The sequence below is a fragment of the Aspergillus campestris genome (assembly GCF_002847485.1).
Source record: "Aspergillus campestris IBT 28561 chromosome Unknown P168scaffold_12, whole genome shotgun sequence".
In the NCBI taxonomy this organism is placed as follows: Eukaryota; Fungi; Ascomycota; class Eurotiomycetes; order Eurotiales; family Aspergillaceae; genus Aspergillus; species Aspergillus campestris.
The window spans coordinates 620,112-634,569 of NW_020194347.1; the positions used below are offsets into that span (position 1 = coordinate 620,112).

General features: G+C 47.2%; 6 protein-coding genes across 6 annotated transcripts; 4 read left to right on the forward strand and 2 right to left on the reverse strand.

The window, feature by feature from the left end:
- The first annotated feature begins 2,266 nt into the window (after positions 1–2,266).
- Positions 2,267–4,386, forward strand: P168DRAFT_312989 (uncharacterized protein). The gene is made up of 11 exons (XM_024839620.1): positions 2,267–2,473; positions 2,526–2,754; positions 2,817–2,932; positions 2,965–3,090; positions 3,157–3,249; positions 3,303–3,413; positions 3,473–3,579; positions 3,645–3,700; positions 3,741–3,773; positions 3,849–4,014; positions 4,076–4,386. Exons 1-11 carry the CDS (start codon positions 2,436–2,438, stop codon positions 4,318–4,320), a joined length of 1,320 nt encoding a protein of 439 aa, XP_024689805.1. The 5' UTR covers positions 2,267–2,435; the 3' UTR covers positions 4,321–4,386.
- Positions 4,387–5,838: 1,452 nt separating this feature from the next.
- On the reverse strand, positions 5,839–7,266 carry P168DRAFT_242275 (uncharacterized protein; the record flags this gene model as incomplete). The annotated part of the gene is made up of 1 exon (XM_024833793.1): positions 5,839–7,266. A coding segment is annotated over one exon (1,428 nt), but the record flags the coding sequence as incomplete, so codon positions are not given.
- A 1,718-nt stretch (positions 7,267–8,984) lies between these two features.
- On the reverse strand, positions 8,985–9,913 carry P168DRAFT_321627 (NAD(P)-binding protein; the record flags this gene model as incomplete). Its single annotated transcript, XM_024840494.1, has 3 exons — positions 8,985–9,156; positions 9,223–9,339; positions 9,501–9,913. 3 exons carry the CDS (start codon positions 9,911–9,913, stop codon positions 8,985–8,987), a joined length of 702 nt encoding a protein of 233 aa, XP_024689807.1.
- Positions 9,914–11,438: 1,525 nt separating this feature from the next.
- P168DRAFT_293037 (uncharacterized protein) lies at positions 11,439–11,908 on the forward strand. The gene has a single exon (XM_024837729.1). The coding sequence runs from the start codon at positions 11,539–11,541 to the stop codon at positions 11,755–11,757; it is 219 nt and encodes a 72-aa protein (XP_024689808.1). The 5' UTR covers positions 11,439–11,538; the 3' UTR covers positions 11,758–11,908.
- Positions 11,909–12,031: 123 nt separating this feature from the next.
- P168DRAFT_60114 (uncharacterized protein) lies at positions 12,032–12,981 on the forward strand. The gene is made up of 3 exons (XM_024842045.1): positions 12,032–12,318; positions 12,370–12,546; positions 12,620–12,981. Exons 1-3 carry the CDS (start codon positions 12,305–12,307, stop codon positions 12,888–12,890), a joined length of 462 nt encoding a protein of 153 aa, XP_024689809.1. The 5' UTR covers positions 12,032–12,304; the 3' UTR covers positions 12,891–12,981.
- A 326-nt stretch (positions 12,982–13,307) lies between these two features.
- On the forward strand, positions 13,308–14,378 carry P168DRAFT_242225 (NAD(P)-binding protein; the record flags this gene model as incomplete). Its single annotated transcript, XM_024833791.1, has 2 exons — positions 13,308–13,659; positions 13,714–14,378. 2 exons carry the CDS (start codon positions 13,308–13,310, stop codon positions 14,376–14,378), a joined length of 1,017 nt encoding a protein of 338 aa, XP_024689810.1.
- Positions 14,379–14,458: the final 80 nt, after the last annotated feature.

Consider the following 14,458-nt stretch of genomic DNA (forward strand, 5'->3'; position numbering starts at 1 on the left):
TTAGCGTTGTCGCAGGGGCGCCAGCCCCTGTTCGCCCCTAACGGTTTTGGAGGTCGTGATTGGACTGGGTACAACGTTGTCTCACATTCGTAATTTTATATCAGTTAGCGTTGCTTGATCGTATGAGTACGGGATTCCAATATCGACCTATTGATTTTCATTGGTTCAACATTGCCCTGCATCCTCTGTGTTACTGAACTAGTATATCGTGTACTCGGTCCTGGCGGCAGGTTGGGCGGCCCGGAATTAGGGTTATTCGGGGCTTCGCGGTGCCTGCATTTCAACGGTCTTTATAAAAGTTTATACATCGAGACATTGATAACAAGATGTTCTTGATGAATACAACGTACACTATCTTGCATACCTTAGTTAATTAAAAGATGTTTTTATGCTAAATTGGGAGGAAGCACATGGATCTACAGGAGAGTTGTGTGGCTAAACGACTGGGTAGTTTGGCGTGGCGCTCTGGGCAAATACCAACCTGATATACACGGATTGATTGCTTCTATACTATCCTCCGTACATACTTTTGGTTTACGCATCATATTTACCAATCCGTAACTCTAGACTGGGGGTTAGATGCGATGCTCGGGCTACTTGCGCCAAATTCTTCATCTTGATATCTAGAACCCTTCATTCCATAACAAGTCCTCCCTGCCCTGCTGTGGTATACATGAACCCGGCCAGACATACTGCATTGACGTTACCATACTCTATATATACCATTCAGTAAAGAGAATTAGTACATACGACCATAGGGTGTGGAGAACAGGGCTTCCCGTCCGCTCAGCCGTACTTAAGCCACACGCCGGCCGGTTAGTAGTATGGTGGGTGACCACATGCGAATCCCGGCTGTTGTATGTTTTTCCTTTTTCTTTTTGCTATATTATGTCGGAAATAAGTAGGGTTCCTACGTGAATTAGACCAGCCAGAAGACAGGTCGCGATAAAGAACTCAAGCGGCTTTCAGCAGAAACAGCCACCTCTTTAATTTCACCTTTTTTCCTCTTTGGTCTCTCGAGAGCTACACAGAATAGACATGAAGTATGCAATCATATATTCTTCTCCAACATAGTATCTGTTCTGTTGCCAAACGTTTTCGAGTATCATATTGGTTTTTCGGACTTAGGCGTTTGTATTTGCCTCAGGCCTCCAATCGAACGAGGGCCCTGTGGCCCCCTGGATATAATCTGGCGCTTGTATCTCAGACCGCTGTATTATACATGGAAGACACACCCAACTTTACATGTCGGTGAAACTGAAATGGGTGGTTTTGTGTGTGCTCTTGAAAGCTATTGGGTGGGTTGGCCAAGCATGCAGCAAAGGTGCATGACCTAGGAAATGTACTCCGTAGTAGGTAGGGTTATGCTGTGCCCACGGTATGTATGATCTGACTGTGGCTGGCAGGATACTGAAACCAAACGGTCATTAGTCCTGGTTATGTTTGTAATCATACAGCTTTGACACGTTCCATGTATGCCGGTCTGGCAGTTGAAGTGGCATGCGCAATTACTTGGAGCTGTGATGATGGCTACAAAGAATTTGATCATACTCCGTACATTAATTACAACCACGGCGTTTGGTAAGTGAAACTCAGCGGTGCGGGAAGCTTTTATGTCATCTCCAGGCCTAGGAATGACAGGAGACAACTGATCGCGTTGATTCTTGTTCCCCACAGACCCGCGATATGACCCTGCATATTCTTTGAGAAAGTGGCGTGCTTGAGCTTCCTATAAGGTAGCTCTATTGTATGTAACTTATCTAGTCGTAACATCTGGGTCATGATTGGATACCATACTCTCAAGAGATCGAAGCCAAGCCTGAGGGAAGAAACCCCGAGTAAAAGACCTGCCTAATTGACGCGAGGGTCGATACCTATTTGCTAATTCTAAAATTCGTGTCTCGATTGGTGCGTTGCTGATGATCTTGTAGGTGCTAATCTCGGGACCTACTTGCAGTTCCAAAAGGTTTAATATGGAAGATGTCACTTTGCATCGGAAGGAGGACAAAAAGTAACTGAGCAATGAGATCAGCACATGCAAGTACTACTCTACCAGTGAAGAAGAAACATAACTCAAGGTATGTATGAAAACGAACAGTTGAACATGGCTGCGGGGCGAATGCTGCTATCTACCACTGTCTTTGCGACGCGTGTAACTTGACAGTAGTATGTAGTATAATTGCCTTAAAACTGCAGCATAATGGCGTATTATACAGGTACAGGATGACTACCTCACAACCACTGTAGTTTTCCTGGCTATTAAGGAGGCTGGTCGCTTGCATCTCCTATTGTTATGTCATATGGAACACTAGGAGTATATAGAGTGGCCCCGAGGTCGTCCAGTCCAATCCCAGTAAATCTCCGCCATCTCATTACATTTCCTTCTGTATCAACTTTCCTGTCGCTCATCCATTCGCTGACCCTTGCCATTCAAGATGGCTCTAGACCAGAAGAACATCCAAGGTGACATCTGGTTGGTTACAGAACAACGGGCCGCGATATGGATATATAACTAACAGTCACAGGCCGCGACTGCCCAAAAAAAGTGAAATCTTCTTGTTTTGTGAGATCACCAATAGTGCCAAGTTCAAAGAGAAGCTCAGCGGATTTTCAAAACACCTTACCAGTGCCCACGACGCCCAGCAGATATTGAGTGAGATATCTCGACGCAAAACAAATGGGGAGCTTGGTCCCGACGACATCATCGACGCCATGGCAGTGAATCTTGCATGTTCTGCCAAGGGTCTCAAGAAGGTGAGTGTTTCCAGAAACTGAAGCTATACAGAAACTTATCATTTATGTACCCGTCCATTTAGCTGGAAAAAGAGGACCAAGGCGATGACGTATTCAGGAAAGGGATGTATAATGACATGGTGGTGGAGGGACTCGATAGAGAGGCGGAATGGCACGGTGAATTCAAGGGTCGCGTGGTGTGATCCATGTTGTCTTCATTCTCGCCGTCAGTACTGAGGAAGCCGTTCAAGATTTTGTGATTAAAGTCTTGAACCCAACATTCAAGAATGCCCCAGACCGCTCAGTCAAATATATGTTTGCGCAGACTGGTGTCGTATTGCAGCATGAGTGTGAACAGTGAGCGGATTCCACGTGCATTTCCTGCGAGGTACAGAATTGCTCACTGATATTGACTCAATCTAGCTTTGGGTGGGCAGACGTCGTTTCCCAGCCGTTGATCAAGGGGTTGGATAAACCTTCCTCGGAAAAGCTGGCGCCGCCACCTGTCAAGCCTGGGTAAGTAGATAGACCCTTCAATTAAAAGCTGGCTGGCTGACAAGTTCACCCAGCATCATGATTGTTGGAGCGGAAGCTGATACCGCAAACCATCCCGCATGGGCCAAGGACGGTAGCTTCATGGTGTTCCGGAGATCGAAGCAGCTGGTCCCCGAATCCATCCAGTAATGCCCCATGACCGCTTAACTATCATTTGAGCTTGTAATAACAGATTGGTTCGCAGATGGGTCACCGAGACCTTCAAACCGCAAGCGACAAATGAAAAGGGTGAATTGATGATGGGAGCGTTATCGTGTCTGTCATCTCGACTTATGGGAAGATGGCGTGATGGTCAGCATAACCGCCCATATTTTCGCCCTGGAATTCATTCACTAACCGAAGAAATTGGGATTTAGTCGTCTCTTTGGAGCAGAAGCCACATGCTTACGACGTTATGAACGACGTGGCAACGGTGGAAGACGGCTTAAAAAAAAGGTTCTGCCCATGTAGAGCTCATGAAGTCCAACGATTTTGATTTCAAGGATGTGCAATGGTAGGACAAATGTCCCTTCGCCTCTCATATCCGCAAAACGCGGCCTAGAGGAGATCGTCTGAACGAGAATGATGATCTGGATGATACGCATGCCATTGTCCGCCGAGGGATTCCATATGGACCGCAAACACAGAGAACAGAAACGCTATCGGGTATTTCCATGCATGATCGAGGGCTACTCTTCGTTTCTTACCAGAGTAACCTTCGCCACGGGTTCCGTTACATGCAAAAGGGTAAGTTCACCGGCTACTCCTCCTCATATCAGATTGGGTCAGGTTTATAACATGATATTAGAATGGTCGAATAAATTCTCTCACCCCGCTGGCAAGGACAAGAACTACGGTGGCGCGCAGCCAGGGTTGGACCCAATCATTGGCCAGTGGGCGGAGGGCGATGAAGAAAACAACTACGCGAATGTCCCCAGGCTTGACGACCCCCGAAAGCTTGAAAAGATCAAACTGGAGCGGATTGTCATTGCGGAGGGTGGCGAGTGTTTCTTTACTTCCTCGTTCTCTGGTATCAAGGATTTGTGCAAGTAACTATTATATTGAATCACAAGATAGATATGGTCCACGGGTATCATGGGCTCATATATCAGAACACCGTCCCCCCCCCCCCAGTTGCCTTAACGTACGAATTGGACTTTGCATGGTACTCTTAGAATAAAAGTCCTCTCCACGGTACATGATAACGTTGAGAAATTGAGCCAGCGACAATTTCGGCCGCTCCATGTTCGCGGATGTAACTAAACGATATACACTTTCTGTGGGATACATATTCCACATGGTAGGTCTAGTTTGGCATCGAACAAACGCACACATCTTTCACAAACTACATCTCTGTTATAAATGAGTTTTGAGGGTTTGGCGCTTCGGAATTTTGACATGAAAAAGTAGCTCTGCTGCCGGACATCGTGCGTCACTATACACATTAATCGAACCACGCAGCCGCTCGTCTCTACACCTCTCCTCCTTTGCATCCTTTCAACCACGCAGCCACTCGTCTCTACACCTCTCCTCCTTCGAATAGGTCAAAACGAGCGTGGCCGGCACCCCTGGAAAAGCCATTTATACCTATATCACCAGGGGGAGGACTTGCAATATCCCCAGGGGACTGGGAATACCCCTGAAAATCCCTAGCTATCCCTAGCTACCTACCTAGGGGTCCCATAAAGGGTCACCTCTTGCCTAATGGGCTTAGAACTCTAAAGGAATCTCTTATCCCATGTATTTGATCTGGTATATATATAAGCTATAAACTTACTTAAAGTGACTAGGAATACTAAGTAACTATAGATATTATATATTTAGAGTCAGACTTAATAAGTATTCTTAAAGATTTAAGTTATAAATACTCTAGTTATTATATTCTGATATATATCTATTAAAAAATCTTAAAATTATAATTATACTATTATATTATCTCACCTTTATTAAACTGATAATCCTCTTTATAATTATGCATAAAATACTAAAACTTTAGTTATATCCAGCAGGCTACACCTCCCTCTCTATAATTAATTCTATAAGAACTATAGTTTCAGCGCCTGTGTGAGGAGGCCTAGGTAGCCTGCTAGTATTACTACTCTTTCACCCCTATACCAAGTACCCAAGATAACATTAACCCATAATCACAATGCTGATGCGAGCTGACAGGCCCTACTTGGGCCCCTCGGCCGTCAGGGTCTTGGAAGGATCCCGGAAACAGCAATATATTCAAGGATAATGCATATCTCTCTCTCTCTCTCTCTATACACATTAATCTCAAGACCACTACACCAAAACGTTGACCTAACGTTTGGTGTAGGGCTTAAGCTGACTGAGATACCCAGCAATTAATGCTAACTTTTACAAGAACTAATACTATTCCTTGCTTATATATTCTATTATAGTAATATAGATAAAATCTAGCTTGAATAATGTCATCTATCTAGTAGTATACTTATTTTACTTCTATCATTATGTTCAAATCTACCAGAACTTAGGTCTTAAATGTCTTCTTGTAGATCCTTGGGGAACTCGATAATAGGGAAGGGACTTGGTAGATAAGGATAAATATTACCAACTACAGGTGTTGTCCACGATCAACTCAAGCGAAACACCATATCGAGCACCTAGCTCCCTTAGCTCATCCCTCACGCTCGGACCCCATTCACCTATATCAGTATCTATATAGCTTATAAGCAGAGTGACACCGCGCAAATATGGCGTGCAGGTTTTCCAATGTTCTAGCCATGTTTGTATCAAGCCCAAGATGGCACGATCTTCCCATTCCCATACAGGCCAATTATGTCGCTCATCACTGTGAAACATATCATCCTCGTTCTGATTTTTCAAATTGTCACTGATGAATAGAAATTCAATATTCCTTGGGATCACATCCTGCAACCGCCTCGTTGTATCTTGCGCAAAACCCACCAAGAACACCCATGGAACCTCAAGCCTCTTAACCATATCAAGATTGATGAGTACATCCAACAAGCCTTGAGTCTTGACAGCAGGGTTAAATGGTCCACCCCTTCCACGGGCACAGCTAGCTGTGATGGTCAAGTCGGTTAGAGTCCCTCGAACATGTGATATCGCACCAGCAAGACGACCCAGATCGATAACAGGTGTAGCGAACTGATCTCTGAAAGTGATACCCTCATCGTAATGCCAGTGGTAGTTAAGGGCTTTAAGGTTTCTGGTGACAGAGAGCAGTTCACCAAGATATATCTCCCAGACACTGGTCAAATGAAGTGATGTCAAATTCAGTGGGTCCGGTAAGTGTCCTGTGGGCCAGGTGAACGTGACCGGGTTCTCAATTGAGACTGACAAGTGTTGTATATTTGGTAGATAAAACAATGGCAGGACATCTGCTGTGTTTCTAATCTTTTTATCATGGGCTGGATTCTGACATTCACAGAAGAGCAAAGACACATCTTGGAGATGCTGGAAGCCGGGTAGCTTATAATCCATGGGCTTGAAGAGAGACAATCGGAAAACCATACCAATCAATGTGCTCTCTTGGGTGAAAACATTGCCAAGATATAGATATCTCAGATTCAAGGGTTGCGCTAATAGGAGAGCAACAAAAGCATCTATCCTACCATTACGCAACGCCTGTATCCAAAGATCGGCATACGGGACTCCAGTGCCCCGGATGAATATAATAAATTCATCCATGTCAGAACCGACTGGAACTTTTGGAAATCCCTGGCTCCAAGCGCATCTCCAGGGGAAGTCAACATCCAGGTGAATATTTGTGATGTAAGCAGCCAGCTGAGGCTTGCATATAATCGTCCGCAAGAGTAGAGTAATTGGAGGAGGAGGGTGACCTTCTTTCCATATCCACCGAACTTTTGAGTAAAGAAATGGCTCGGTCGCTGTGCAGAAATCTTTGTTGACAAAACATAGTACACGAAGTTCAGCAGGTGATAAAAACTTGAATATCAAGCCCAAGATTTCAACCGGGCAGGTATGAAAACCTGATAATGTTTGATGTTTCTAGTAATATTTTAGTAAGGGCCTTGCATTATCCATATCAAGCACCTACAGGTTCCATTGTCAGTGCCAATCCCAGTCAGAATTCAGGTCACTGCTTTTTTCATGTATGCGTGCGAGAAGAAGAGTTGAAAATTAGGATGGGGAAACTCAAGAGTCAAGTCATGGGGAGAGAAATCTGAGCGAGAAAGCGGTCTTTAAGAGCCTCAAATAATCAATCGTACCCCACCAGGTTTGTAGGTACTAGGTGGCTTTCATATTCCTCCGTCGCTGTTGATGGGGTCTATCACTACGAGTGACGTCTTTCCCCCCCACTTGACAATCTACTAAGTCAATACCATTGAATCGCCTAAACGAGGCTCCCCGTTCAGCCTACCTATTCTTGGATCGCCGATGGGGCCAATCTCCAAGGCTAAGCACCTTATTATCCTATCATTCATTAGTGATAGCCGTAAACCCTCGCTTCCCTCGGCGGCTTGATTACATGGCTAATAGCCGCATGGGTGTCTGTCGGTCTGCGCGAAGACGCCGGAGAGTAATGCAGTTCTAGTCTATGGTTAGTTGTTAGTGCTTTTTCCTGGCCTGGGCCTGATCAGATACATACAGGGTCAGCATTACGATAGGGCCCGGGAATAAGCAGCTAGAATAAGCAGGGGGATCATCACCCCTGTTTGCCTGCGGTCTGGGAAAGGCTTCTTTTCTGCCGTGAACCTATTGACAATTAGTACCTGGATAAACTGGCTGTTTTTTAAAGATTCCAAGAATATGACATCTTAGCCACAAGCCAAAACATTAATCAACTTTTGGTATAGGATTTGACCTGATTAATATCCCCAACATTGCATAGTTTATTAGGGTGTAGGAAGGTGTGTTACGTGAAGATTGCCAAATCCCATGCTTGTCAGGTAGTTGCTTGGCTCAGTGGCTGTGAGGACCGCAGGGCGCGGTCTAACAGAAGATCTGCGTTGCCACGCAGGACATGTAGCATACTACGGAGTATATACATCCGGGTAAATATCTGAGAACCATCTGAGCCCCAAACAATCTGAAACTCATTATAACTTTTCTATTATAACTCTTCTAAACAAATAATCCAGTACATACGACCATAGGGTGTGGAGAACAGGGCTTCCCGTCCGCTCAGCCGTACTTAAGCCACACGCCGGCCGGTTAGTAGTATGGTGGGTGACCACATGCGAATCCCGGCTGTTGTATGTTTTTCATTTTTATCTTTTTCTATATCTAATTTTTGTTTCAAGAATCTCAGACTGTGTTGTTGATGTTGGAGTAGTAGTTGTTGTTGACATGGGGTTGATCCAGTAACCGTGGTTAATCCATCCTACGTAACCCTAATCGAAACATGGCCGCTCTATCAGCCTACCGAGTCAATGACATTGCCACCAACGCCACGCATGCGCGTGTCGGAAACAAGCCTAAATGAATTATATGGCCCTGGACTGGAGTGACGCGCTCTACTCGGCGAATATGGACGTGCATTCTGATCCAACCAGTCCCTACGGTAAAAAGCAAGGTTGAGATCTGGCATGCCAGCGTTAGATATAGATCAAGGCCGCAGAAGCCCTACGGACGGCGAAAGCCCGTTTCATTGAACGTTGAAAGTAAGATTGTCTAGCAAGATCTGCTCTATTGTCATCACTTCATTTCATATCCGTCATTGGCTCCCTGATCCCCATTCTGGGAGACATGATGATAATAACCGTTTACCACGGCTCCTGGCTGCCGTCGTGCTTGAACAGCTTTCCACTGTGCGTCTTCAGAGTAGAGGCGTCAATCAGCTTAACAACACCGGTACAGCTCTGCTCAATGGTAAGAGCAGCCTTCTCGAATCCAAAGTAATCAGCACCTCGGTTGCCGATGGCGGTCTGGACCCAGCTATTTCGATGAAATGGTTAGCGACCTGCGAGGAAAGAAGACGTCTCAATACACGGCGATGCTCACCCAGGGTCCACAGGGAAGGCGTTCAGCCAAGGATCCTCCGCGGAGATCGCTTTGGTGTACCAGTGCTGAACGAGTTTGGTGGGGGCGTATGCAGCGTTTTGCATTGGAATATAGTTACTGGAATGGGTCAGTAAGGTCACCCATATATCGTGTCCACTTCCAGTGGAGTTTCAAACTCACTGCAGGCAGCGTTAGCAATGGTCTCGTGTCATCGGTCTTAAACAATTATGGGGAAACATACCGCCAGGAATGCGGAACCCGACCCAATCGTCACCCACTTGGGCTCCTTGGCCTCCTTGAGAACCGGTCGAAAAGCCTGGTAGAGCCGAATAAAACCATACAAGTTGACATCGACATGCTGCTGGATTTCGTCCACCTTGACTTCCGCAACCTTGGGCCAGGTGAGAGCGATACCGGAATTGGCGATAAGGATATCGATGTGATTGATCCCCTTGGCGGCCAGCTCCTGCACGGCGGCAACCTGGTCGGTGGGGGAGAGAGCATCGATCTTGACGATATGCAAAGTGGTACCTTCGGCTTTGGGCAGGGATTCTAACTCCTTGGACGTCGGGTGGCTAGGATCGCGGTTTGCAGCGATCACGGTGTGGTTAGGCTTCTGGAGGTACCGCTCCAGGATTCCCTTTCCAATGCCGCGGTTGGCACCGGTTACGAGAACAATTGTGGGAGACATGGTGAAACCTTCCGACCTCGTCATTGGGGAAAGGGGTTTTGGTTTTCTAATTGAGGCTTGGGAACGCGCAAGAATTGCAACGTGAAGAGTGTAAAGCACAAGACTCGGCGATGAGACGGAGATGAGGCAGGCGCAAGGTTAATTGTTGACAACACGATCTTGCTATCAAATGGACAGACACGCACACCAACGAGTATTTATTACTGCTGCGCGCCTGGAAAGTCTTGCTTATCAACTAGCAGATCAGAGCTTGCTAATCGCCGCTGTGTCATAATATACGGTAGTCTCCGAGATTCGGGCATCCTCGAGTGTGTTCCAGAAGATCACGCCATCAGGAGCGAAACAAAGACGGGCGTCCGACGGCCTACGCCAAAAGTAATCAGGATCTAGTCTATGGTTGGCTGGGATTGCTACTGCTTACTGCTCGCTTGGACCTGATCAGAGACATGACGCAGGGTCAGCGCTAATGCGGGACCTGGAAATAAGCAGCTAGAATAAGCAGCTAGAATAAGCAGCGGGGATCATCGGCTCCGTTTGGCTGCTGCTTTGGAGTGGCTTTGTATTCATTGTGTGCTCATTGATAATTAGTTCCCTTGATGACTTGACCGCTCCTTGGGACTCTAAGAATGTTGTATAGTGTATTGGGGTCTCGGAAAACGTATTATGCGGAGAGTGCCAGATGCCACGCTTCTCAGATAGTCGCTTGGCATGGACTTCACTCCTAGATTATCGGTCTTTCAGTACAGACTATTGCACGCGGTGAAAGATTAATGCTCGAGGTCTCCCCTGAAAGGCAAAAATATAGAGAATAGTGAAATTAAGGCATCGGAATCCAAGCAGTATTGTCTGAATTCCGGCGTCGTGGATCTATTCCTCAGGCGTTCAGTGTTCCATTCATCGCAGCCTTGATGAAGTCAATTTGAGATTTCAAGATATAATATGAGCCGTCACCACTCATTACAGTCAAATGCCCTTTTCCTTTTGCCAAATGGAACTTCTTCGGCTGTTGGAACCTTTCAAAGGCCTTGATTTGCTCACTCGGAGGCGATATGGTATCAACTCGGTTGTGATCATCATAACAGGAGTAATATCGACCAACTGGAGACTCTCCTTGGGTTTCTACATGGCCAGCTTGTCGTAGCTCTGCGGAACAATGTGGCAGTGGAAGTTGGGAGCCCCACAGTCAATGACAACATTCATGAAACCGTACGCTCCCCCCCCCCTCCAGCGACCTAGCCATCTCAATCGGATTCTCCCCCTTGTTGTTGAAAGGGAGCAGATCGAAAGTATCATTCCCGCCCAATTGGGATTGGGGATCTTTGGTAAGTCAGGAAATTGCCCCTTCTTGATTCTCATGATTGGCAAAGCTCAAGATCGGGCACACCATGACTAGTGCTTTCACTCGACGACCGACTGCTGCTGCAAGCGCTAACCGTTTCCCCAACAGGCATTCCCCAGAGGGTGATGCGAGTCCCATCAACACCTTCTTGGATGCATTTGCCACCTTCCGCCAGTCCCTTGGCTTAAAGGCAAATGCTGTGGATCTCGGTTTGATTGGGGACGTTGGTTATGTTGCTGAACAGGGTGGTATGGACAGCCACTTTGATAAACGGCAGTGGATACCCATGTTCGAGGGCACATTGCGACATATCCTTGATCTTTCGATCGTGCAGCAAACTTCCTCGCCCATCAATGCTTCCAGTAGCGCGCAGTTAATCACTGGTATTGGGTTCCCTCTGCCCGACGACTCGGACCTGATCCGCGAGGCGAGATTCGAGTACCACTTTAGACGAAGTGCTGGAGTCGGATCGGGGGGCAAGGATGGCGGAGGCAAGGGAGACTGAGCTGGAGCCGGCTAAGTCGTTGATGGCATATGGACTGGATTCCCTGGCGGCAGTGGAGCTGAGGAATTGGGTGAGCTCGGAGCTAGAGGCGGATCTCACCACGCTGGATATTACCAACGCCAGTTCCCTGGTTTCACTTTGTGAGAAACTGGTCTCTAAGATGCCCCAGCCGGCGAATTCTGCCCCTTGGGGCTCATATGGAAATATGAAGGGTATCCAGATAGTTGAACGGATATCATAAATGAATCGGTCGACGAAGTTTGCAACCCAAGCTTCTTTCTGTCCAGCTACCTTCTCACTAGATGATAAAGAGTTTTTATTGAAGTATTCTCAGTTGATCGAGCTAATCAGGAGGGGGAACATCCACCCCGCTCGCAATTGGAGTATGGATATGTTGGATATGTTGGATATAGTTTAGCTGACTAGACCAAAATGAGACAGACTAAGAATGTCCCTCGTAGCCTGACGTCAGCTTGTCTACACCGTATCACTTCCGTTTGTGCATTCTCTTTGTTGTCCTCTGGTTCATACCAGATCACCCTTCACAATGGCCACATATCGGTATGACCTACCATGATCACAATGAGACAAGCAGCTAACGCCGTTTCGTAGCGAAGCTTGGAGTCTCTTCCAAGATGATGTTGTGCTTCCTTCCAGTAGTACCGCTAATTTGTCCAGCGGGACAGAGCTGCCAGGTCAGAGCGCAGCATCGAGGACAGTGTCGAAAACAGAACTCGTCTCGGAGCTTCGGCGTCTTCGACAAGACTTGCAAGATCTACAGTCTACCAGGTAAGCACTCTCATGAGCACAATTTCATCTCACTTACTTCTAGACTGTCACTAATCCCAGCCCATTTTCCCAGTCATCCCAACCAAGATCCCCACACCACGTTTTCCTCCACCCAACCAGACAATTCTCTTCCCCGAGAACCAGGGACCGAGAAATTGGAACCATATCGCTGTTGGGAATCCTGTTGCAACGGCCGAGTATTCTCCACTCGAAGTAACTTGATTCGACATCAAAGAGAGCGAAAGGGGGAATCGGCCAAGCTGCGATGTTCCTTTTGTGGTGCGGTTTTCTTGCGCAGCTCGGCTCGGAATGCGCATGAGTCTGCCAGGCGATGTCGTCGGTGATGGAAAAGAACACCATCACTAGACTTTGTCTTTTTAAATTGGTATCTGAATTAGAAGAAATTTTCTAAACTATTAGTTAGTAATGGTAGCCACGAGTTGTCAATTTTGTGAGAGCGCATGTCTTTTGGTCATGTTGGACATGGTACTTCACCACCACATCAGCAAGGCTAAGATAGGGTAGATGGTGTGTATTGTTATTCTGGTCGTAATGATAATCGAGCATAGCAATCTTGTCTACTCAATAATGAGCAAATGGCCACTGTTGATGGATGATGATCCGAATCGGACGGGAGGGATCACGGTCCGGCTTTGTTGATCCTTCGGCGAGGGATCACCGATATGTTTCCAGGATATATATAGCACAATACTTCCACACAGTAGTCTCTATTCTCTTTCATCAGTATCATAATATCCAAAATGGTCTCTCTAAAAACAGTCCAAACATCCAACACCGGCCTTCGAGCCCTCCCCAACATCACAGCCCTATTTGTCGGAGGCACCAGCGGCATCGGCCAAAGCACCCTGCGCCAACTGGCACGTCACGCCGACAGCCCTACAGCCTATATTGTCGGTCGCAACGAGGCTCGCGCGCGTCCGTTCCTATCTGAACTGCAGCAATTGAGTCCCAAGGGCCGATTTCACTTTATCGAGGCGGATGTGTCCCTACTGCGCAATGTGGACGCCGCATGTCGGCCGATCCTCCAGCAGGAGAAGCAGTTGAATTTTCTGTTCATGACACCGGGGGGGATCTCTCTGGGAGGGCGAAATGGTATGCAATCTCATATTATTTCAGGGAGTGCAATGAGCTGACAAAAGATCCCAGAAACCATCGAAGGCATAGACCACCTCTTCTCCCTCCGCTATTACTCCCGCATGCGCTTCATCCAGAACCTCCTCCCTCTGCTCTCGTCATCATCATCATCCGGACCAAGCAGAGTCGTCAGCATCTACGGCGGCGGCTTCGAGTACTCTATCAACACCTCCGACCTCGACCTCAAGTACAACTTCTCCCTGCTCAATGCCTACAAGCACTCTATCACCATGACCTCGCTCAGCATGGAACACCTCGCCACCACCCACCCAGCCGTCAGCTTCATCCACGCCTACCCCGGTCTGGTGGGCACAAACATATACAGCAATAGCTTCCCTGTGCCGGTGTCGACGTTCTATAATTACGGACTGTGGCCGTTCATGTGGCCGTTTTCTGTGGGTCTGGCTGAGAGTGGTGAGCGGCATTTGTTCCATTTGAGTTCGGCGCGATATCCTGCTCAACGAAGCGCTGGGTCGCGAGGGGTTCCGCTGGATATAGGCACTGGGGATATAGCGAAGGGTACGAACGGGAAAATCGGGAGTGGTGCCTATCTTCTGAATTGGAAGGGCGAGGTTAGACCCAGCACCAAAGTGATGGCGCGGTATCAGGAAGAGAGGATACCGGAGTTGGTTTGGGGTCATACAGAGAGACTCATGGAGGAGGCGGTGCGTCGATAGATATCTAGGTAGGATACCCCATAGAGCAATACTTGATAGCTGTTACTTCTGGATGATCGGTCTAACCATACATATAATGC